Source organism: Trachypithecus francoisi, unplaced genomic scaffold (assembly GCF_009764315.1).
Source record: "Trachypithecus francoisi isolate TF-2019V2 unplaced genomic scaffold, Tfra_2.0 Lachesis_group4, whole genome shotgun sequence".
Classification (NCBI taxonomy): Eukaryota; Metazoa; Chordata; class Mammalia; order Primates; family Cercopithecidae; genus Trachypithecus; species Trachypithecus francoisi.
The window spans coordinates 125903952-125929112 of NW_022681469.1; the positions used below are offsets into that span (position 1 = coordinate 125903952).

At 41.5% G+C, this 25161-nt stretch overlaps 1 protein-coding gene across 2 annotated transcripts in view; it reads right to left on the bottom strand.

Annotated features, from left to right (window-relative positions):
* Positions 1-25161, bottom strand: part of LOC117072911 (S-adenosyl-L-methionine-dependent tRNA 4-demethylwyosine synthase TYW1) — a 274209-nt gene that overhangs the window by 131274 nt on the left and 117774 nt on the right. For both annotated transcript variants that reach the window (XM_033193369.1, XM_033193368.1), the window contains exon 13: positions 9162-9297. In XM_033193369.1, the coding sequence (XP_033049260.1) occupies positions 9162-9297 (136 nt within the window). The remainder of the gene's footprint in view (positions 1-9161; positions 9298-25161) is intronic.

Consider the following 25161-nt stretch of genomic DNA (forward strand, 5'->3'; position numbering starts at 1 on the left):
AGAACTCTTAAATCTCAACAATAAGAAAATGAACAACCCAATTAAAAACGGGCCAAAGACCATAATAGACATCTCATCAAAGACATACGAATGGCAAATAAGTGTATGAAAAAATGTTCCACATCACCTGTCATCAGGGAAATGCAAAAAAAAACAACAATGACAGAAACTCTCATCCATTGCTGGTGGGAATACAAAATGGTACAGCCACTTTGGAAGACAGTTTGGCAGTTTCTTAAAAAACTAAGCAATACTCTTATGAAACTACCCAGCAACTACACTCTTTGGTATTTACTCCAAGGAGTTGAAAATTTACATCCAAACACAAACTTGCACACAGATGTTTATAGCAGCTATGTTCAAAATTGCCAAAACTTGCAAGCACCCAAGATGTCCTTCAGTAGGTGAGTAAACTGTGGTGCAGCCAGACAATGGAATATTGTTCAGCTCTAAAAAGAGATGAGTTATCCATGTGAAAACACATGGAAGGAAACTTAAATGCATATTGCTAAGTGAAAGAAGCAAATCTGAAAAGGCTACAAATGGTATGATTCCAACTATACGACATTCTGGAAAAGGCAAAACTATGCAGACAGTAAAAAGATCCATGGTTGCCAGGGATGGGGGAGGGAGAGATAAACAGAGTACAGGAGATCATTAGGACAGTGAAATTACCCCATATGACACTGTAATGGTGGATACATGTCACTATACATTTGTCCACACCCACAGAATGTACAACCACAACAACGAACCCTAATGTAAAATACAGACTATGGCTGATAATGATGGATCTGTGTATGTTCATCAGTTATAATAAATGTGCCACTCTTGTGGGTGATATTGATAAGGAGGTATGTATGCATGCATGGAATAGGGGGGGATATGGAAAATATCTGGACCTTCTGCTCAATTTTGTTTTGAGTCTAAAACTGCTCTAAAATATAAAGTCCATTAAAAAAAAAAAAAAATCCAGATCCTCTACCTTATGCAATACCCTCAAATTAATTTCAGATGATTCACAGACCAAATTGAAAAATAATAATAACAACACTTCTGAAAGAGGAAAACATAAGAAACTATCTTCATGACCTTGGGGTGGGCAAAGATTTCACAAATAGGACAGGAAAAGCACTAAACATGTACTTTTTAAAAAGTGATAAACTAGACTTTGTTAAAATGAAGAGCTCCGTTTATCAAGCAATATTAAGAGTTTAAACTGGCAAAGACAGGCCAGGCACAGTGTCTCACACCTGTAATCCCAGCACTTTTGGGAGGCTAAGGCGGGTGGATCACTTGAAGTCAGGAGTTCGAGACCAGCCTGACCAAACTGGTAAAACCCCATCTCTACTAAAAATACAGAATTAGCTGGGCATGGTGGTGCACGCCTATAATCCCAGTTACTTGGGAGCTGAGGCAGGAGAATCGCTTGAACCCAGGAGGTGGAGGGTGCAGTGAGCAAAGATCACGCCATTGCACTCCAGCCTGGGCAACAAGAGCGAAACTCCACCTCAAAAAAATAACATAACATAACATACATAACATAACATAACATAAATAAACTGGTAAAGACAGACTGGAAGAAGATATATGCAGTACCTGTATCTGGACTTGTATTCAGAACCACTATTACTTGCAAAATCATGGAGGAATCTCAGAACACAATGTTGAGTGTTATTATACTATTATAATTGAGTTATTATAATGTTGAAAAATCAGACACAAAGGCATAAACAATCATTTCATTTATATAAAGTTCAAAAACAGGCAAAACAAAAATAAATTTAAAAGTTCAATAATAGGCAAAATTAATCTATGATGATAAAAGTTGGTATAGTTGTTCATAATATATAAACTATATAAAAATATAGTTGAAGGCCAGGCACAGTGGCTCATGCCTGTAATCCCAGTATTTTGGGAGGCCAAGGTAGGAGGATCAGTATTTTGGGAGGCCAAGGTAGGAGGATCACTTGAAACCAGGAATTTAAGACCAGCCTAGGCAACAAACAAGACCTCATCTCTCAAAAAAAAATTTTAGCCAGGTGTGCTGGAGCACATCTGTATCCCAATTACTAGAGAGGCTGAGGCAGGAGGATTGTTTGAGCCCAGGAGTTCAAGACCAGCCTGGACAACAAAAGGAGACTACCATCTCTATAAAAATAATAATAATTAGTAACATATATATAGTTGCAAAAATATGTACAACATGATTTCAATTTTATAAGTGAAATATAGACACATATATATGAACATGCATAAAAACCACAAAAGATGTAATGCAATATAGTAACTGTTTACCTTTGAATTCTGGTAAAGTATGAGTCATTTTCTTCAATATTTATTTTCTAAATGTAAAGTTTTTAGTAGATACGCTATGCAATTCTGTAAGCTGATGAAAGGAAATGCTTTTGACTTCTTTATTATTAGTAGGTCAGTATTCACTACATTCAGATCGATTATTCACCCTCCCCATTTCCATCCTTCCCATTCGTCCCTCTATACAATGGCTTCGACACAAAACACTGCACCATACTTTCTTTTTGACATAGTAATTAAAGACCAACTGGTAAAGCTATTTTCCTTTTTGTCGTACCTTTATTTCGTAATCTTTCTGGAAACTCACTGTTTCCTTGAGTTGCAAGGAATTGAACCAATATCTTTATCAAATTCTTCCCAGACTCACTCTCTATGTGCTCTTCATGTTGAAAGCTTCAACACTTTTGTTCCCACAGGCTCCCTCTTTGCCTTCTTTAGGCACTTCCTGGGTCATCCCACCTGCTTCCTTGCCTTTAACTACAATCTGTTGCCAAAGAGATGACTTTCAGATCTACACCCGGTATTCCTTCCCCAGTGTTCTACTGAGTCTCCAAACCCATAGAAACTATTATCCACTAGACGTTACCTGATGCCTCAACATGGACCTAAGATGCAATACACTTACATTTCCCTAAAACAATATTAGGTAAAAGTCAGGTCTGGGGGGGAACCAGTTTACTAAGGAGTTATCCCAGCTTGCAGTCACTGGCTTTAGACAACACGTTTGCGCAAATCAAGCATAGCAGTCTTGTCTAATTTCAGAAATGGCTGAAAGCAGAGTAACATTTTAGCTAAGCAGAGCAGGGTAAAATGGCATTAAATCCAAGTTGAATGGAATCAGCCCTGGGGGATCTATGCCTGTGGATAGGGGTCCCATGGTTTACATGAAAGTTAAAGCCTTCAAAAAAGTGGTAACAAACAGATATCCAGATTAGCCAGACGGGTTAAGGCTCAAGAATAGACTTTGGTACCGATGATGAGAGGTGGAAATAAACAAAATAGGTCAATAAGAAAGGAAACTTGTCAGAACCATGGAAGGCAGACAAGCTCATCCTAAAGGCAAGGAAAGAAGAAGATACATTTTATTGACTACAAGAAACTCTAGGATAAAGGCCATGTCATGATTTAATGTACCATTATTTTATGCTTCCCCTTTGTGAAAGTCTCAATGCCATCAATTAAATATAACTTGTCATCTCTGGCAGCATTCAATTTTAAAAATGTTCAAAAGTGACAAAATGTGCATGCTGTAACTCGGGAGTAGCTGAGACTTTGTCCTCAGTGTGCTAAGGACAGAAAATCTGACTGTCAGGCCTCTAGGATGGGAAAAAGGATGCCGGGACATCACACACTCCTCCTGCTCCCTACTACTGGCCAAGAAGCAGGAAACTGAGCAGGATGAATGACTGTCTTTAATATGACAATCACAGAGAAGTGTTAATGACAAGGAAAAATACCTGTGACACGATGTTAAACAAAAACAAAAGTAACATATAAGATGGAATTATTTGCAAGAAAGCATGCCCTCCCCCGGAGGATTAAGTAGAAGTACTTCAAATGTTAATTACTGTGTTAAGGTCCTGGAATTATAGGTAATTTCTTTCCTTGCTTCTTTATATTTCTCTTTACTTCCCCCAAATTTCCACAAGCAGCACATAATATTTTTATAACCCGATATAAGGTCAAATGTGAAATGTTTATTTTTTAATTTGCAAATTGTGGGCCACATACATAAATTGGTTTATTTAAATATTAGATAGAGCGCTATCTCATTAATGTACAATAAGCCCTTCATACCAATGGAACAACCATTATTCAAATCATGATATCAGGTCAGAGTATCCTAACATCATCTGTAGAGAGAGAGCCAATGGTCACTGTAACACAAGAAATTATGTTGGTCATTTTTCTTTTTAAATATGAGGTTTCAAGAACGTCAATGCTATTACTTAAACAGAGAAAAGAATTAAACAGTTCAACTTACTACTGGATCTTGACCCTGACATAATCATAGTCCAGCAGAGACACATCTGGTCACATTGCTGATAAAAGTTTACTGCTAAAAGCTGGCAGTGTTTTCTTGTATAAGATATATTTCTCTTTTTAAAAAAAAAAAAAGACTGACAAGTAGCTATCACGGACGGAAATTGAAGCTAACACATTTTTTACTCTGGTACCTTGATGGAATTGGTTTTTAGCCCACATACTCAAGTACCAATATATTTCTCTCCTCATATTGAAAAGGAACAAAAAGGATCAAGATCTAGAAATGTAAACATTATACTTGCCAAGAGTTAAAAACAAAATATGCTACCTTCTACTTTGAGTAGTACTAGATCAGAAATGGGCTGAAAATCTTGGGACAAATCAAAATTTTTTGTTTATAAAGTTTAAGAAATTCTTTTCACATGACATTCCTTGCTCAGGCATAGTAAAAGCCTAATCAAATAACAGAAGACAACAGTATGGATGTTCTAATTAAAATATCTGATATAACACTTTTATTTACAGTAATCTGATATCATTTGAGTTTTTATTTTTTATTGTAATATATTTATTTTGAGACAGAGTCTCACTCTTGTTGCCCAGGCTGGAGTACAGTGGTGCGATCTTGGCTCACTACAATCTCCACTTCCTGGGTTGAAGCAATTCTCCTGTCTCAGCCTCCCGAGTAGCTGGGATTACAGGTACCTGCCACCATGCCTGGCTAACTGTTTTTTGTATTTTTAGTAGAGATGGGGTTTCACCATGTTGGCCCGGCTGGTCTTGAACTCCTGACCTCAAGTGATCTGCGCACCTCAGCCTCCCAAAGTGCTGGGATTACAGGCGTGAGCCACCGTGCTCGGCCAGCATTTGAGTTTTTATATGTTTGACCCTAGCTGATACATATAAGTACAAAATAAATGTTTTAAGTGCCAAAATCTTTCTTAATAGCATCTACTATGTCTTATAAGATCAGCCATTCAGAAGGAAATAACAGCTAGAGTCAATTAAAAGAAAAATTTTTAAGAGCAGCATCCTGCCACAGATCTTCTCTTACAAGGCAACAAAAACAATGCAAGAACAAGAAACAACAACTCTAATTGCTACAAAATGCTCAGAAAGCAATTGCCCTAATGTGTGGGCAGTTTAAATTGCCCAAGGAAACATTCCAACAAGAATTACATAGAGACAATAATGACTTCTATTTAAGATGCTCCTGGGTTGAAATTATTTTCTAACTTTAAATTACTGCATTACTATCATGAGCAAACTCAGAGTAATTACAGGTGAATTCGCTACCCAAAGGCTAGTAACTTCAAGGTAAGAATTCAGTTTGTGGAACATTTTGACCAAAGAAAGGAAGTAAACTATTAAGCTATTGTATCAATGTTTCCTTGTCATCTTCCACACTCTAAGAACACAGCCTAGATAACAATCTCAGATGGGCCTGACTTAGCCAGCTCCTGCTGTTTACTCCCATTTAAATCCATTCTAATTTTTATGCTATGTAAATCCAAGACAGCTTAGAAACCAAAGTAAGGCCTTTTTGCATATCTTAAATAACATCAGTATTAATAACCAAAAAGGGCACGGATTTAACTTCTCGAGCATAAAACAGCAAAAGAAACCCACAAAGATTTAATCAGCTGGACAACTGGTAAAATACATATGGTACTTTACAAATCTCTGTTGGGTTTCCACCCATTCATTCTTTTAAGAAACAAGCTGGGCACAGTGGCTCACACCTGTAATCCCTGCACTTTGGGAGGCTGAGGCAGGCAGATCACTTGAGGTCAGGAGTTTGAGACCAGCCTGGCCAACATGGTGAAACCCCATCTCTGCTAAAAATACAAAAATTAGCCGGGCATGGTGGTACGCAGCTGTAATCCTAGCTACTGGGGAGGCTGAGGCACGAGAATTGCTTGAACCCGGGAGGCAGAGGTTGCAGTGAACCGAGATCGTGCCACTGCACTCCAGGCTGGGCAACAGAATGAGACTCTGTCTCAAAAAAAAAAAAAAGAAGAAAGAAAAAAAGAAACATTTATCAGGCCTGGAGCAGTGGTTCACGCCTATAATCCCGACACTTCCAAGGCAGGAAGACTGCCTGATGCCAGGAGTTTGAAAGTCTCTACCAAAAAAAAAAAAAAATCAAAAAATTAACTAGGCATGGCAGTATGTGCCTGTGGTCCCAGATACTTGGGAGGCTGAGGCAGGAGGATCATTTGGTCCCAGAAGTTGGAGGGTGCAGTGAGCTATGATGGTGCCACTGTGTTCCAGCTTTGGTGACCCAGTCTCCAAGAAAAAAAATGGAAGCATTTATCAAATACCTTAAAGTGTACTATGCTAGACATTGTGCAGAATTCAGACATAAATAAGGGATCCAGCTCAGGAGAGAGCAGCTAAGACAAAACAGAAGAAAAACAGTGTTTTTTAATAGATATAAAACTTAGGAAGGGAAAAGGGGGCAGCTAATTATAATCAGAAAAGACTCTGCATTAGAGGTAATAACAAAACTGGGTCTAGGAGGTGCACAGAATTTCTACAAGTCAAAGAAGGGAAAGAAAGAACATTCCTTCCAAAATCTGGGGAGACAGTAATCGAAGACTCAGAACGGAGAAGGTGGTGGGCACATGTGCAGAAATGGCAAGGTAAGCAGGGAAGCGTGGCCCTCCTGGGGAATACGGTGAAAAATGAGTCAGGAAATGTACATCAAGGCCAGACAGTGATGGGTTAGGAATGTCGAAGTAAGCGCTGGGCACAGGAGAGAAAGGCAAGTTTTCTGGGACAGTGACTCCCATATCTGGCTGTATACCAAATGGCACCTGGGATGTCTAACAAGCAGATTCTCAGAGGCCATGAGGACCAGTCCTTTTTTTTAAGGTCCTAGGGTGATTATCATTATCAGTCAGATGTCAAGAGTGCACAAAGAATGCTTAGAAAAGTAACAGAAAGAAAGCAAGGGAAGGAAGGAAGGAAGGAAGGAAGAAGGAGGGAGGGAGGGAGGGAGGGAGGGAGGGAGGAGGGAGGGAGGGAAGGAAGGAAGGAAGGAAGGAAGGAAGGAAGGAAGGAAGGGCGGGCAGAACCAGAAGGTTACTTTAGGTGAAAAAGAAAAGGAAGGTAAGTATGCCATATGAAAATGCACAAGACAGACCAAATGTTTGCAGAAAATGACATTCAATGTGAACATTCTGAGGCTATTGATGGCTTAGGAAATTTGGTCCTAGAAATTCAGGAAAATTAACTTCATATTTAAACATACACTATTTGCAGAAACCTTTTTTTTTTTTTTTATGGGGGTCTCACTGTCGCCCACGCTGGAGTGCAGTGGCACAATCTCGGCTCACTACAACCTCTGCCTCCCAGGCTCAAGCGATTCTCCCACCTTAGTCTCCTGAGTAGCTGGCACCACAGGTAATTTTTGTATTTTGTTTTTTGGTAGAGACGGGGTTTTGCCATGTTGCCCAGGCTGGTCTTGAACTCCTGACCTCAAGCAATCTGCGCACCTTGGCCTTCCAAAGTGCTAGGATTACAGGTGTGAGCTACCACACCCGGCCTGCAGACGCCTCTTTTAGGGTGGCTATGTACTGTCGGCCCTCCGTATCTGGGTTCCATTTCCACACATTCAACCAAACCATGGATGAAAAATATTTGGGAAAAGTAAAACAATTAAAAATCACACAAATATTTAAAATGCAGTATAACAACTACTTACATGGCGTTTACATTATACTACATATTATAAGTAATCTAGAGATGATTTAAAGTATACAGGATGAGTATAGGTTATGTGCAAATACTATGCCATTTTATTTTTATTATTTATTTAATTTTTTTTTTGAGACAGTCTCACTCTGTCACCCAGGCTGCAGTGCAGTGACATGATCTTGGCTTACTGTAACCTCCACCTCCCAGGTTCAGGCAATTCTCCTGCCTCAGCCTCCCAAATAGTTGGGATAACAGGTGCATGCCATCACAACTGGCTAATTTTTTGGTATTTCTAGTAGAGACGGGGCCTGACCATGTTGGCCAGGCTGGTCTTGAACTCCTAACCTCAAGCGATCTGCCTGCCTCGCCCTCCCAAAGTCCTAGGTTTGCAGGCGTGAACCACCACGCTCGGCCTATGCCATTTTATATAAACTTGAGCATCTGTAGAGTTTGGTATCCATGAGGAGTCCTACAACCAATCTTCCATAGACTCTGGGTTGGGTATCTATGGGGAATTGGTTCCAAGACCAATTGTTATTAATTAACTTTGGGAGTATATAAACCTCTCTCCTTAAATGAATGAAAAACAAATGATACATACAAAGCAATAGTGCTACAAACTTAAGAGGAACTCAACAATTATTTATCAAATAGTAAATGTTCAAAATTCCTTGAAGAAGGAAGTCTTTTTTTTTTTTTTTTTGAGACGGAGTCTCGCTCTGTCGCCCAGGCTGGAGTGCAGTGGCTGGATCTCAGCTCACGGCAAGCTCCGCCTCCTGGGTTTACGCCATTCTCCTGCCTCAGCCTCCCGAGTAGCTGGGACTACAGGCACCTGCCACCTCGCCCAGCTAGTTTTTTGTATTTTTTAGTAGAGACGGGGTTTCACCGTCTTCGCCAGGATGGTCTCGATCTCCTGACCTCGTGATCCGCCCGTCTCGGCCTCCCAAAGTGCTGGGATTACAGGCTTGAGCCACCGCGCCCGGCCAAGAAGGAAGTCTTTAAAAAGTTGAAAGTTATATTTCATCTTTTTTTATTTTAAAGAGAAAAGAGGAAAAAGTACCTCTGTTCTTTTCTTCCATCTTTCCTTCTTTCTTTCTTTCAACTTCAGTACACACCTGAGGGTTGTTTATTTGTTTTTAAGATGTCATAATTCTTACCTTGGCTGCCAAGGCTTTTAAACTGTCAAGGAATCTCTGCCAGAAATCCTTGAAGAGTGGGCGGTCGATTTTCTTCAGGCTCTCTTTGGTACTGGCATCCACACTGACATACAGCTGAGTAACTGGCTTGAGGTTCCTTAGTAATTAAAAAAAAAAGAAAGAAAGAAAAATTATTCCTCTATCAGGCTTTCCATGATATAAAACTTGCAATCTGTAACAGACGTGGGGATTAAACACTTCACTGGGTCTAGAGACTTCTACTTCCCCCAAAAGACTGGACTAATCATTTTAATCATGTGACAAAATCGGATGGCCTCTGGTTATTTTTTAAATGACTGGAAACCATCCCAAATACATTGAAAATATTGAATTACTTACAACTGGTCCTTCTTCAAATACTAAGTTTGAATGGAAAATAAACAAAATGTGATCTAACTTCAGGTCTGACAGCATCAGCCCAGCACAATTAGAGGGGCTCTCTGATCTAACTTCCCCACCCACACACTCTGCCAGCCACATGGGGTCCGTGCTGCTGGGCCACCTCCCTCCATCAATTCACTGAGGAAGTCTTCTAAGGAACAAGACACAATCCCAAAAGCTCAGGCCTTATTTGAAGGACACAGAGTCACACCTATACTTCTGTAAGTGGGAATGGGTTTCATGTCAAGCCTTGGGTGGGCAAACAATGACCTATTTGGGGAACTTTAAGTAGTGCAGACCAAGGACAGTAGCAACCTCATACTTACAACACAGGAGCACAGCCCAGAAGAAGAGAAGAAAAAAATTCATTCTTATTTTCCTTGCCTTTACAATCAGTTTCCATGAATACCACTCATTCTCCACTTCTCTCAAATTCACTGCCTCATTTCATAATTTCTTTCCTACCTACTAGATTTCTAGCAGGTCCTTCTTCTAGTAGGTCTTTTTCCCCTGGCCCAATCCCCAGACAGGGTCTCATTCTCATCCAGGCTGGAGCACAGTGGCACAATCACAGCTCACCGCAGTCTCAACCTCCCAGGCTCAAGTGACCCTCTTATCTCAGTGTCTCAAGTAGCTGGGACCACACGCATGCGCCACCACACCTGGCTAATTTTTTAAATTTTTTTTGTAGAGACAGGGGTCCCACTAGGTTACCCAGGGTAGTCTGGAACTCCTGGGCTCTAGCGATGCACCCACCTCAGCCTCCCAAAGTGTTAGAATTAGAGGTGTGAGCCACAGCACCCGACCCTACTAGATTTCTTTCAAGTTATACATTAAACCTAGACTATACTTTTTCTTTTTCTTTTTTTTTTTTTTTTTTGAGATGGAGTCTCGCTCTGTCATCCAGGCTAGAGTACAGTGGTGCAGTCTCAGCTCACTGCAACCTCTGTCTCCCGAGTTCAAGTGATTATCCTGCCTCAGCCTCCTAAGTAGCTGGGATTACAGGTGCACATCCGGCTAATTTTTGTATTTTTAGTAGAGACGGGGTTTCACTATGTTGGCCAGGCTGGTCTTGAACTCTTGACCTCAGGTAATCCACCCACCTTGGCCTCCCAAAGTGCTGGGATTACAGGCGTGAGCTACTGTGCCCGGCCTAGACTGTACTTTTTCTAAAGCCTCTCCCCTTCTCTCTTCAAATGGGTCTCATAATTCATTCTCTTCAGTAAATTTAGAACTAGAAGAAAGAAATTCCCCCTTAATAATCTTCTGATCAAATTCTCCCAATATTCTTTTTCTATAAGGGTTCCACAATTTATTCTACATTTTTACCTAGAAGTTTTATGAATTTTTTGTTTCAAAGTCCATGCATTTTTAAAAAATGAAAATATCATTCACATGCCATACAATTCACCACTTTAAAATGGTTTATGTGCTTTATATACGTATCAGTAGCAGCCTTATCAATCTTTGAGTGTAAGACCTTGAAGAGCAAGAATCCTATTTTTCTTTTTATCCAGCCACACAGGCAGACATTAAAGCTACTTTTTAGGAGATATTGTTGATTTCAGCAGACAGAATTTTTACGGGAATATAGGCCAAACAGATGCTTACAATGATGTGGCTTAGTGACATATAGAAAAATCACAAGTGTCTAGACTTCTATTCGCTTCTGTTAAAAGCGGAGAGGCTCTGACCAAATGTAGGACAGAGGTGATTAAGATCCTGGCAGGCTCTCATTGCTTTAATGCCTCTGCAATACCGACATACTAAGGGAATCCTTCAAAGTTCAGGTAATGTGTCACTACTGAGCAAAGCATATTAATTACTGAAAATGTAAAACAAAAGCATCAGTAATAACAGCATTCTGTCTCATCCCCCCTTTGCTGAGTGCCTCTTTAATAAAAGACAAGCTATGCTTCCTTAACTGGACTTTTATTAAAAAAAACAAACAAAAAAAAAAAAGGACTGTCTTAATGGCTACTGCTGGCTATCATCATCTGATACTAACAGGACTTTGTCAAAAGCTTCCTGATGCAAAATGAGAACTGCCCTGACCTTTTCGCTATGCTTCCATAACTACTTAAGCTTATGAACAGTACATTCCAAAGGCCATACTCCTTTTACAAACCTCTATCATTTACAAAATAGGAAGCCCTGGACACTGACACTACCAATAAGGAATTCTAGTCAGTACTAGATGTCTGAGATGCTACACTCAGGGAAGTCTCCAGATCGCTTGTCAAGGAGCAGAGGAAGAATGGAGAAGAGGAAAAGTTCCCCAGGAATTATAGAGCTCATTTCTAAGGGGCTCAAAATTAGCAAAGAGGCCTTTGGAGATACATATTTTCTGAGCTTTAGGGATCTTGTTTCTGCCTAGTACTGGTCTCTATTCACCTAGAAGAGATAATGAGGCTCCCCGTAGGGTCACTTATCTGTCTCTATTCTATACAGAGGTAACAAATGTTCCCAAAAAGCAAAAGAGTCTTACATCATCAAAATCATCATAATAATAATTCCTGCATCTGAGAATCTCACGGCACTGCTGGGAGTAATTAAAAAGGATATCTTCTGCTCTCCCAAAAAGAGACAATATCGAAGATAGACAACCTTAAGCCCAGTCCTCTGTAAAAATGCTCAAGGATTCGTGATGTGAGTATTGTAAGGATCCTTTATCTTAATATTAAATCTCTGAGTGAAGAATTATCACATATAAAACTGTGTTGACGAACATAAAAATCTCCCTCCCATGTTGCCTTTCTGTAGAGATTATCAGGCCTCATTCTACCTTCCAAGGCTCAGAAGGTAGAATGAGGTCTGACAATATCTGCAGGAAAAAAAAAAGGAGAGAGATTATGTTTGTAAGAAATCCAGGTAAACAGTGACTCTGAAGCTCCTCCTTGGGATAAAAAAACAACCCTAGTGACCCAAACATGCAATGATATTAAAACCTAAATCTCTAAGACAATCTGGGGCTGTCAGATCAAGCCAAATAGCTCAGGAGGAAGAGAGGAGGAGGGTGAAGGAGAAGGAGAGAATGATTTAGCACTCACCAAGCTGGCACACTCTGCCATGTGCTTTATCCTTGATCAGTTCACTGAATCCTCACAATAAAACGACCACGTAGTCGCTACTTATGCCCATTTTAGAGACGATGAAGCCGAGGTTCAAGATGTTAAGTAACGTGTGCAACAATCTATAAAGAATAAGCGTCAAGCCAGGCACGGTGGCTCATGCCTGTAATCCCAACACTTTGGGAGGCTGAGGCAGGAGGATCACCTGAGGTCAGGAGTTTGAGATCAGCTGGGCCAACATGGTAAAACCCCATCTCTACTAAAAACTACAAAAATTAGCCGGGCATGGTGGCGGGCGCCTGTAATCCCAGCTACTCAGGAGGCTGAGGCACAAGAATCACTTAAACCTAGGAAGCAGAGGTTGCAGTGAGCCGAGATCACGCCACTATACTCCAGCCTGGGCAACAGAGCAAGACTCCATCTCAAAAAAAAAAAAAAAAAAGAAAGAAAAGAAAAGAAAAACAGTAAGCATTAAGGAGACTCAAGTTCAGAGATGACTCCAGAGCCTTTCTCCTAACCCTGCCCATTATGGCAAAATCCACAGTGTGGCTCAGTGTTCAAGTCACAGCAGTTACATGTACCAAGCAGTATTCCGTAAATGAAAAATCCAAGAGAATACGGATGATCTGTGAAACGCAGATTCTGACTGCAAAGTCCTAAGAGAAGCCAAAACAACAAGTCCTCGGGAAGAAATACTGAACTTAATTCCTTTCAGGGGCCTATGCACTTCACTCAACATTTGTCTATGAACTGGGCACTGAGGCCAAGAGGCTCAGCCCTCAATATTTACATTCTGGAGGGAACAGAAGATGGATGCGAGTCCCATCATGCAGCGCCATGACTAAGGTGGGGAAAATGCAGTGGGAATAAATGGAGGAGTGAGTTGATTTTGCTTGGCAAAATCATACAAAAGATGTAACAAGGTCAAAGTCAAAGCTGATCTCTGAAGGACACAGAGTTCATCAGGAAGAGAATGAGATCATTTCTAGGGATGTCCAAAAAAGAAATGCAAAGGCCTGCAGCTGTGAGTTGCCGCAGGATAAAGGAATCACAAACTATCCTCCGTGGCTCTAACATGGTAAATGGAATTGGGGGATGCCTGCAGCCACGTCTCATGTCCTGCCAGGGTTAGGTTTGCTTTACTGAAGTTTTAGGTAGCCAGTGACACAATCAGATCAGTGCTGATGAAAGTCACGTGGCTCCAGTGTGATGGATGGATTAAAAAGCCAGCACAGCGCACCATTCTGCATCTGGCTTCCCCGGTGCCTCCCACTTATCACCAATCCAACAACTTCTTAACCACAATTTAAAACTCCGAAAAGCTCTAATAAACCAAAAGGTTGCTTTTCTAAGTTTGGAGACAAACTTAGTTTGAAGTAAAATCTGACTTACAAGGCTGTTTGTATTCTTCATTTTTCTTTTCTTTTCTTTTCTTTTTTTAAAGACAGTCTCGCTCTGTCACCCAGGCTGGAGTGCAGAGGCACGATCTCGGCTCACCGCAATCTCCACCACCTGGGTTCAAGCGATTCTCCTACCTCAGCCTCCCCAGTAGCTGGTTTTACAGGCACAGACCACCACACCTGCCTATTTTTTGTATTTTTAGTGGAGACGGGGTTGTGCCATGTTGGCCAGGCTGGTCTTAAACTCCTGGCCTCAGGTGATCTGCCTGCGTCGGCCTCCCAAAGTGCTGGGATTACAGGCATGAGCCATGGTGCCTGGCCTAATTTTTCCATTTCTGTGACTAAGCATACTTTATTGTAGAACTAATTACATGTATGTGGCACTAGGGTGCTGGAGATGTTCCATAAAATACAGTGGATATACTGTATTGTCTTTCTAAAATTCTGAAACACTTTTGGGCACAAGGGATAAAAGACTGTGAACTTGTAGAAATCATTCTATATCAATACATAGTTTTTGCACTTTTTTTTTTTTTTTGAGACAGAGTCTCACTCTGTCACCCAGGATGGAGTGCAATGGCACAATCTCAGCCCACTGCAACCTCTGCCTCTCAGGTTCAAGTGATTCTCCTGCCTTAGCCTCCAGAGTAGCTGGGAGTATAGGCACCCACCACCACATCCAGCTAATTTTTTGTATTTTTAGCAGAGACAGCATTTCGCCATGTTAGCCAGGCTGGTCTTGAACTGACTTCACGTTATCCGCCTGCCTTGGCCTCCCAAATCTCACGCTGGGATTACAGGCGTGAGCCACCACGCCCAGATTTTTCTTTGATTTTCTAACAACTACAGATAAAGAATGCACTTTGTGATTTCTCTTTGATATTCTGGTTATTTAACAGTGTGTTGTTTAATTTCCACATATTTGCGAATTTCCCAAATTCTAGTTTGTGAAGTCCTTGGTCAGTATTTGTCCAAATATTCTTTCTTCTCACTTCTCTCTCTCCTGTCCTTGTGGAATTCCCTTTATAAATATGTTGGCATGCCTGAAAGCGCCCCATGGGTCTCTGAGAGACTTTAGTGATAGTCTATCTGATGAGTCATCATTTTCATACTTTTGTTTCTTTGAAAATGCTTTTCTGGCCAGGCGTGGTGGGTCACGCCTATAATCCCACCACTTTGGGAGGCCGAGGGGGGCGGATCACTTGAGGTCAGGAGTTCAAGACCATCCTGGCCAACATGGTGAAACCCCATCTCTTCTAAAAATACAAAAATTAGCCAGGCATGGTGCCCCATGCCTGTAATACCAGCTACTCAGGAGGCTGAGACAGGAGAATTGCTTGAACCCAGGAAGCGGAGGTTGCAGTGAGCCAAGATTGCACCATTGCTCTCTAGCCTGGGTAACAGAGCAAGACTCCACCTCGAAAAAAAAAGAAAAAGAAAAAGAAAATGCTTTCCTGTAGTTCTTTGAACACATTTAAAATAGCCAATGTCAAATCTTTTTCTAATAAGTTCAACATCTAGGCTTCCTTGTAGACGGACTCTATTCTGTTTTCTTTCATGAGTATAGGCCACATTCTTGTTTCTTTGTATATCTTGTGGGTTTCTTTAAAGTAAACACTAGACATTTTCTTTTTATTTGTTTATTTTTTGAGACAAGGTCTCACTCTGTCCCCCAGGCTGGAGTGCAGTGGCACGATCATGGCTCACTGCAATCTTGAACTCCTGAACTCAAGCAACCCTCCTGACTCAGCATCCTCAGTAGCTGGGACTACAGGCATGCACCAAAACATTTGGCTAATGTTTTAATTTTTGGTAAAGACAGGGTCTCACTATGTTGCCCAGGCCAGTCTCAAACTCCTGGCTTCAAACAATCCTCCCGTCCCAGCCTCTCGAAGTGCTGGGATGACAGACATGAGCCACTGCGCTTGGCCATTATTTTAAATAACATTAGGGGCAACTCTGGAAATCAGATACGTCTCAACCCAGGTTTGTTTGGTTTCGTTGGTTACCCTGGTTTTGGACATATTGTTTTGTTTGTTTCTTGGTTTTCTCTTTTGCTGTTTGTTGTTGCTGAAATAATTTGGCAAATTCAATATTCATTGCTATGTTTGGCCACTGAAGTCTCTGTTTGGTTAGCTTAGTGGTCAGCTTATGAATGGACAGAAATATCCTTAAATGCTTCCAACTGGTAAGCCTCCTAGCCTTTGTCAAGGGGCTCTGTGATTTTGCCTTTATCACCCAGGCAGGCAGTTTGCAACTCTGCCTTGGTTTTCGCTGCCTGCTCACTCAGAAGAACCAAGGGCACAGGGCCTTCTCAATTCTTCTCTGGCATGCCCACAGCCCTGATCATGTGAGTGGTGTTGGAGATTCCCAGGAATATGATGGAGCTTTTCAAAGTCCCCTATGACATCTATGAGATGCCCAGCTTTTCCTTTTACATTTACTGCTGAGCTTCTTGTTTGCCCTAGCTGTTAATGCCACTTGAGGCAGCTTTGTGAAGCTAAACAATCGTCCGTAATAGTTCAGGAGAAACATCCAGACAAAGGCTTTTTGCACCAGACAAACTTGAGTCACTTCAAATAAAGACAACCCCTGTGAGAGAAAGTTTCCAAGTTTGCCATACAAGTCATATATAATGACAATTTCCTAGGAATGACACTTTGAAGGAGTTCGCACTCTGTTTTGCCCCCTCCCACAGCGGCCGGGCTGCTGGTTTTTACTGTGGTTGTGAGCTACTGGTTTTCTTTTTTGTTTTCTTTTGAAACGGAGTCTTGCTCTGTCCCCTAGGCTGCAGTGCAATGGTGCGATCTCGGCTCACTGCAACTTCTGCCTCCTGAGTTCAAGCAATTCTCCTGCCTCAGCCTCCCGAGTAGCTGGGCTTACAGGTGCCCGCCACCACACCCGGCTAAATTTTTGTATTTCAGTTGAGACAGGGTTTCACTATGTAGGTTAAGCTGGTCTTGAACTCTTGACCTCAAATGATCCGTCTGCCTCAGCCTTCCAAAGTGCTGGGATTACAGGCCTGAGCCACTGCACCTGGCCAAGCTACTGGTTTTCAAGGCTAGGGAAAGTGAGAATGGAATAGAACAAGTTAACATCACAGAGCTCATTTTTCTTACTGAGATGCAGCCATTTTTTCGTGAATATATGCTCCTTACATTGTTGCATGCCTTTGGTTAATTTCCACAGGTAAGAAAAAGTCACTTGTGACCATTTTTGCCAGTATTCTCATTGTTTTCATGGAGAAACAGGATTTTTAAGGTCTATGCTTTGCTATTTCTGCTGACATCCAACCCACATATTTTGTTTTCTTATCTATCATCGTTCATCAATATATTTTCTATTTCCACTGTACCTTCTTTTTGACCCACAAGTAAATAAGAAGTATGTTGCTTAAATTCCAGAATATTCTAATTATCTCTTGGTATTGGTTTCTAGTTTAATTCCATTGTGTTCAGATATCACGCTCTATACAATTTCAACCCTGTTTTGAAATGTCTATAATGTTCAGCAAACGGCCATTTGGTAATTTTTCTGTGAAAAAGTTCTGTGCTCTTGAAAAGAATCTGTATTCAGGCCAGACGTGGTGGCTCATGCCTGTAATTCTAGCACTTTGGGAGGCCAAGGCGGGCATATCAGCTGAGGTTAGGAGTTCGAGACCAGCCTGGCCAACATGGTGAAACCCCGTTTCCCTCAAAAAATAAAAAAATTAGCTGGTGTGGTGGCATGTGACAGTAGTCCCAGCTACAGGGGATCATGAGGTGGGAGACTCACTTGAACTGGAGAGGCAGAGGCTACAGTGAGCTGAGATCGCACCACTGCACTCCAGGCTGGGTGACAGGGTGAGACTCTTGTCTCAAAAAAAAAGAAAAGAAAAGAAAAGAAAAAAATCTGTATTCCAAAGTTTCTGGTTGGAATGCTCTATTTCTGTGTTATAGGTTAAATTTGTTAATTCCATTGTTCAAATCTTCAATACTCCTACTAATTTTGATTTATCAGTTTGAGAGAAATCAGTTAAAAATCTATTATTTCTCCCCTTTGTAGTCTGTCAATGTTGAGACTATATTATTCAGTGTTAAAAATTTTGAGTTGTTATATGATTTTATGTTTCTGGTGGGTTTAACGTTTTATTATTAAGAAATGTCCATCTTGTCCAGGTGCAGTAGCTCATTCCTGTGATCCCAGCACTCTGGGAGGCCAAGGTAGGCAGGTCACTTGAAGTCAGGCATTTGAGACCAGCCTGGCCAACATGGTGAAACCATCTGTACTAAAAATACAAAAATTAGCTGGGCATGGTAGTACATGCCTGTAATCCCAGATACTCGGGAGGCTGAGGCACAAGAATTGCTTGAACCTGGGAAGTGGAGGTTGCAGTGAGCCAAGATCGCACTACTGCACTCAGCATGGGAGACAGAACGAGACTCCAACTTAAAAAAAAAAAAAAGTCCATCTTGGCCAGGCATGGTGGCTCCCACCTGTAATCCCAGCACTTTGGGAGGCCAGGGTGGGAGGATCACTTAAGCGCAGGAGTTCAAGACCAGCCTAGCCAATATAATGAGACCTTGTCTCTGAAGAAAAAAAAAAAAAAAAGTCAATCTTATCTCAAGTAATGAATGGGTTTTGCCTTAAAGTATATTTTGACCAACATTACTTAGCCTGCCTTTCCAGAAGTGAAATTTCTGTGTTTCATGTCTTATCTCACATACTCACAATGCCACCATAAGGTAGTTATTATTATTATCATTTTACAAATGAGGAAAGCGGGCACTGAAAAGTTATCCTCCAATGTCAGAAAGACACTAGGAGATCCAGTCAAGATTCAAACCTAGATCTTTTCCAGACCAGAGCCAAAGCTTTTTGTCACCTCTCTGCACTTTCTCTCTCTCTTTAGCCCATGCAGACAGGCATGTTTCAGAAAAGTATTCCACGAATTCAAAGAGAGGAGAGAAAATTAGATTTTAAACTTCATATGTTTAGTGCAAACAAGATGGGCTGGGGGGCAGGGAACTTCTATTGAAAGAATCAGGCAGTATTTACTTCTATTGAAAGAAACTTCTATTGAAAGACTCAGGCAGTATTTACTTCTATTGAAAGAAACTTCTATTGAAAGAATCAGGCAGTATTCAATCTTCATTTCATTGTAGCTATTTTCTGGAACCATTTTGAGCTAACACATACAAGAAAACTGCATGTTTATTAAACTTCACTCATCTCTTCAAACATATACTATGCACCAATATGCAAAGAGACATCCAGTTTATGAAGGTTCTCTAAAAGATGTGGTGAATGCCTCAGCAAAAACTAAAGACAACAAAACACAAGCAAACAAAATAACAGAAACACAGAAGCAGCAGAAAAAAGAGAATAAAGTTCCTATAGTTTCAAGAAAAAGGTGTCCGAAAGTAAACGTACACAGGGACGAAATTTGGAAGCAGGAGGTGAGTCTGAGAAGTTAATCATGTCATAGTTAAATGCTGAACACAGCTCTGTCTTCTTATGATAAACCTGCCAGCAGCTAAAAAGCTTTAGATTTACAGTACTCACCAAAAAAGAGCTATGAGATTCTAAATGTAAATTTTAAAATAATATGAAATAGATGATTATGATACAAAACAATTAACGTGGACTAAATATGAAGCGAAGAGTTCGTGAGTCTACAAATGACTACAGATTTGACTCTGAACTCTGGCACACTCATGAAGTGGGAGACGCTGTTACAGGATTCAAATGTCCACAAGGTAAGAACAAACCAGTTCTCTGAGGTTCCTCAGAGGGAAGAAGCTGTTCAGTGTTGGGAAACATCCTCCTCAGCAACTTCCTTGCCTTACAACATGATGCCATACAGAGATCTGCTTTTACCAAGGTGTCGTCAGCATCACCACGTGGAGCGATGTATAAGAAATGACTCCATGGAGTCTTCTATTGCAGCAGTAACATCAGCTATGATGAACCTCTCTGACTGCAAAGCTGAATGCACAGATGGTACAGTGCTCTGGAACAAAGTTCTAAACTCACATGTCTACAGGGACCAAGGAAATAATGTGAGTCGAGCAAGTCACTTTTAAGAGGGAAAAAAATTCTTTGTGTATCAAAACGCAGATTGCATATGAAACACACATGAATATTCTCTCCTTACTCAAAAGTGCTTTGTGTACCAAAATGCAGACTGCATATGAAATACACAAGAATAGTCTCTCCAGCCAGGTGCGGTGGCTCACGCCTCTAATCCCAGCACTTTGGGAGGCCAAGGTGGGCAGATCACCTGAGGTCGGGTGTTTGAGACCAGCCTGACCAACATGGAGAAACCCCATCTCTACAAAAATACAAAATTAGCCAGGCTTGGTGGCAAATGCCTGTAATCCCAGTTACTCAGGAGGCTGAGGCAGGAGAACCACTTGAACCTGGGAAGTGGAGGATGTGGTAAGCCGAGATCGCACCATTGTACTCCAGCCTGGGCAACAAGAGCGAAACTGTCTCCAAAAAAAAAAAAAAAAAGAATATTCTCTCCTCACTTAAAAGTTCTTTATGCACGAAAATGCAGATTGCATATGAAACACACAAGAATATTCTCTCCTTAAAGTGATATGCTTTCTTCCATTTTTCTGGGACTATGTGGCCTCTCAGTCTACCTTTCACTATTTCACTTTTTTAGAAATGGTGACAGGAATTTCTCTGCTATAAGAAAATCAACTGTGCAATTCCTCTGACAAGTGGCAGATGACACTCAGCCTTAGGGCTGAAGAAACAGCAAGACAGGAGGAGTATGGGAAACTGAAAACCACGGGGCTTCCTGGAAAAGATAACTACTCCTTGGCTCTTGACAACTTTTGCCAGATCATCTTTTCAAAGTCAAAAGTCCAGATTTTATGTAAAACCTCTTGATTTTTCAATGTTGGCTCGGAAAAAAAAAAAAAAAGTGGTAAATAGGTGTAGGAAAAGCAAAACCTACTTCTTATGACTGAGGGTTTGAGACCTCTGGGCTTAAGGAGAAAATTGATTGTATATCATCTGGGCTATTCACATAATTATAATCATCAACTGAGTTCCTGAAGAACACTGAGCCCCAGTAAGTTCAAGGTTATACTCCTTGACAAATGTGGTCTGTTGTGCTGTATGTAGACTGCAAATATGGCCATCGACTCCTCCTGTCCCAGTACCCAAGTGCCCCTGCCCTATAGATCTGAGTGCCTTCTCATTGACTTGAAGCTCTGCAGTGTGACTTGCTTTGATCCATGGGAAGTGAGCAAATGTGATACAAGCAAAAGGCTTGAAAGATGCTCGTGCATTAGAGTTTGCCCCACTCGCTGCTCTTTGAAACCCGGCCACGCTGTGATAAAGTGTGGCACAGCTGCTGGGGGATGAGAGGCCACGTGAATAGCGGCCCCCGGGTCCCAGGCCAGCCTATCATCAATCAGCCAGCCCTGGCAGATCCACCCAGTGAACAACACTGAGACCAGCAAAAGACTTCTAGGTTGATCTGCAGAGTTATGAGCTAAATAAATGATTGTTAGTTAGTTTGAGGTGAGTGATTGCAGCAAAAGAGAACTGACACATGTTAAAATATATCAGTACTTTCCTATCAAGAAATGGCTTTTTTCTTGTCTAATCACCACCAGGCCTATTAACATGAAGTGTGTTACACATTCTTGTCACTTTTATTAACCTTCGACAAACAAAAGCATAAAGCTACTCAGAGAGCAAAAGCTTCCTCATTTGCCTAAGGTGTTTGCTTCTATACAGCAACCACAACCAATATCTGGCTCTCCCAAAACTCCTGGAGGACCACTCACTGTGAAAACTACTCTCAGGGGCAGAACTGTTAGTAAAGAGTCTGATATAATTAGGCTCTGTCTGTCCCCACTCAAATCTCATGTTGAATTCGTAACCCTCAATATTGGAGGAGGGGCCTGGTGGGAGGTGGTTGGGTGATGGGACTTCCCACTTGCTGTTCTTGTGATAATGAGTGAGTTCTCACGAGATCTGGTTGTTTAAAAGTGTGTAACACTTCCCTTCCCCCTTCATTCTCTTCCTCCTGCTGTGTGAAGATGTGCCTGCTTCCCCTTTGCCTTCCGCCATGATTGTAAGTTTCCTGAGGCCTCCCCTGCCATGCTTCTGGTACAACCCGCAGAACTGTGAGTCAGTTAAACCTCTTTTCTTCACAAATTACCCAGTCTCAGTTAGTTCCTTATAGCAACGCCAGAACAGACTAATACACAGTCATATGCTTTGGAGCTGGAAGGAAGACTGAAACCCTTTTAGGGAAAGGTTTAGTACCCTGAAAAAGCCACTACCCTGAATATAATACAGACAATTGACAAAGTCTAGATTCCCCTCAAAAGATACCAGAGTACAGGTGGTATTGCAGTTACTTAGCAAAAAAAAAAAAAAAAAATTCTTTTTTTTTTTTTTTTTTTTTTTTTTTTTTGAGACGGAGTCTCGCTCTGTCGCCTGGACTGGAGTGCGGTGGCCGGATCTCAGCTCACTGCAAGCTCCGTCTCCCAGGTTCACGCCATTCTCCTGCCTCAGCCTCCCGAGTAGCTGGGATTACAGGCACCCGCCACCTCGCCCGGCTAGTTTTTGTATTTTTAGTAGAGACGGGGTTTCACCGTGTTAGCCAGGATGGTCTCGATCTCCTGACCTCGTGATCCGCCCGTCTTGGCCTCCCAAAGTGCTGGGATTACAGGCTTGAGCCACCGCGCCCGGCCAAAAAAAATTCTAATTAAAAAATAAAAAATAAAAAATAAATAGGCCACCAAACCACCCAGAGAACAGTATTACTTCCTAGTGTGTGTGTAAGGTCAAAAGTCCCTCCCAGGTTTAATATAAACCTACCGACTGTCAAGCTGCCCTTCTTGTTTCTCTCCTCTTTCTTTAATTCTTACAGTGTGCTCAAAGATGAAATGGCTGCAAGAGGCTCAGCAAATAGCTGAACTGTATGAGCTGACTTGCTGTATAGAATCAGCATTATCGACATTAAAGGAAACTTCCAAAATACATGGCCTCTGTGTTCTATTAGTTAATCTACAGCCTTATTTTTCTGTAAGAAACTAAGACACCAGAGACAACTGGTATTCTGATTCCTCCTATTCACAGAAATAAGTAAGATTATCTCCTCTTAGAAAACTTTTTCTTTCTGTTTTCTCTTGGGATATGGGGGTTGGCAGGGAGCATCCTTAGTTTAATTCAGAGAGGCCTCAAGTCCTGAAAGTATTACTTTAAAAGTAAAGGCTGTCTGAAGACTATCTTGTTTCACTACTCTACAGTCCAGAGTATTTGAAACTTGTGGTTTTATGATACATCATAGTATCTAGCATGGCAATTCTCATCATTCTGTTTTTGAAGTTTTTTCTAGATAATTCAAATCTTTCATTGGGAAAATGTGGGGGTAGGAGGGTCGTCTTATACTTAGGACCTCCTAACATTTGGACATACATTATTCCCCAGCCAGGAGGACTGCTCTGTTTCAGAAAAAGGTAAGCTGAAAGATTATGTCCTCAACCCATGTATACCTGACTCGCATTATCAGAAATTCTTCTCATATCCTAGCAGTAATCTGTAGACCTCAGACTTGCTTTTGTTCTTCTCTTTTGAGATGGGTATTTCAATGGATAACAAAGACATGCCCACTTTTTGAGATCTGAATCTAGAATGGCTACTTTCTGCATATTCCCTCTTATGTCAGGGAAGGACATACCCTAAAAGATGCAACACAGTTTGCATGCCTATTCCCTGAAGCACAGCACCCTTCCTAACAGGAGCTTCAAGGATGGTTTAAAAATCCAAAGTGTAGGCTGGGCGCGGTGGCTCAAGCCTGTAATCCCAGCACTTTGGGAGGCCGAGACAGGCGGATCACGAGATCAGGAGATCGAGACCATCCTGGCTAACCCGGTGAAACCCCGTCTCTACTAAAAAATACAAAAAACCGGGCGAGGTGGCGGGCGCCTGCAGTCCCAGCTACTCGGGAGGCTGAGGCAGGAGAATGGCGTGAACCCGGGAGGCGGAGCTTGCAGTGAGCTGAGATCCGGCCACTGCAGTCCAGCGTGGGCAACAGAGCAAGGCTCCGTCTCAAAAAAAAAAAAAAAAAAAATCCAAAAGCGTGACTGGGCACAGTGGCTCACACCTGTAATTCCAGCACTTTGGGAGGCTGAGGCGGGCAGATCACGAGGTCAGGAGATTGAGACCATCCTGGCTAACACAGTGAAACCCCCGTCTCTACTAAAAATACAAAAAATTAGCTGGGCATGGTAGCAGGTGCTTGTAGTCCCAGCTAGTCAGGAGGCTGAGGCAAGAGAATCACTTGAACCCTGGAGGCGGAGCTTGCAGTGAGCCGAGATTGCACCACCGCACTCTAACCTGGGCAATACAACCAGACTCCATCTCAAAAAAAAAAAAAATCCAAAAGCGTAACCTCTATTTCCTAAGCATTCCTTCTTTCTTGATGATTCCTGATAGAGTAAACCCATCCACTTTTTAAACTCTCATTTTCAGGATCGGAGAAGTTTGCTACCCCAATCCTGCCACCTCACTTATTCCTTTTTGTCTCCCTCCTCATTTACCAGTCAGGTTTAGTAAATGACGAAATATTTCTTTGGAATCATATGCCATCCTATCTCTTTTGTTTGTTGAAGATGGCAATCGAGGCTAGTATGAACATCTTGTGGCATTCCATGATCCCTCTGCAGGCCTGAGAAGACTCACCAGCAAGAGAGGGAAAGAGAGACTCAATAACATCTACCAAATGTGCCCAGCATTTTGCTGGATGTTTTTGGGTAAATAGCTTATATCATACTCTGTAATTTTCCTCAATCCATGATGGCATTCACAGACAATTCCATTCATGATCAAACAATGAATTTTCTCTGGTTATCATTTTGCAAAAAAGTACTACATCCTACAACTAACAGATTCCATTCTTTTTGGGGGATGTATGCCTTTAATTTAAGACAGACTCCCTTTTTTTATGCATATACCCCAAACATCACTCTATCCCAATGTCCCCCGCATGAGCCATGTGAAAATTCAGGGATTTAAAACCCAACTCAAGTTTAAAAACAGAAACAGCAACCCTATGTAAAATAGACACATTGACTTTTTAAAAACTTTTTAACT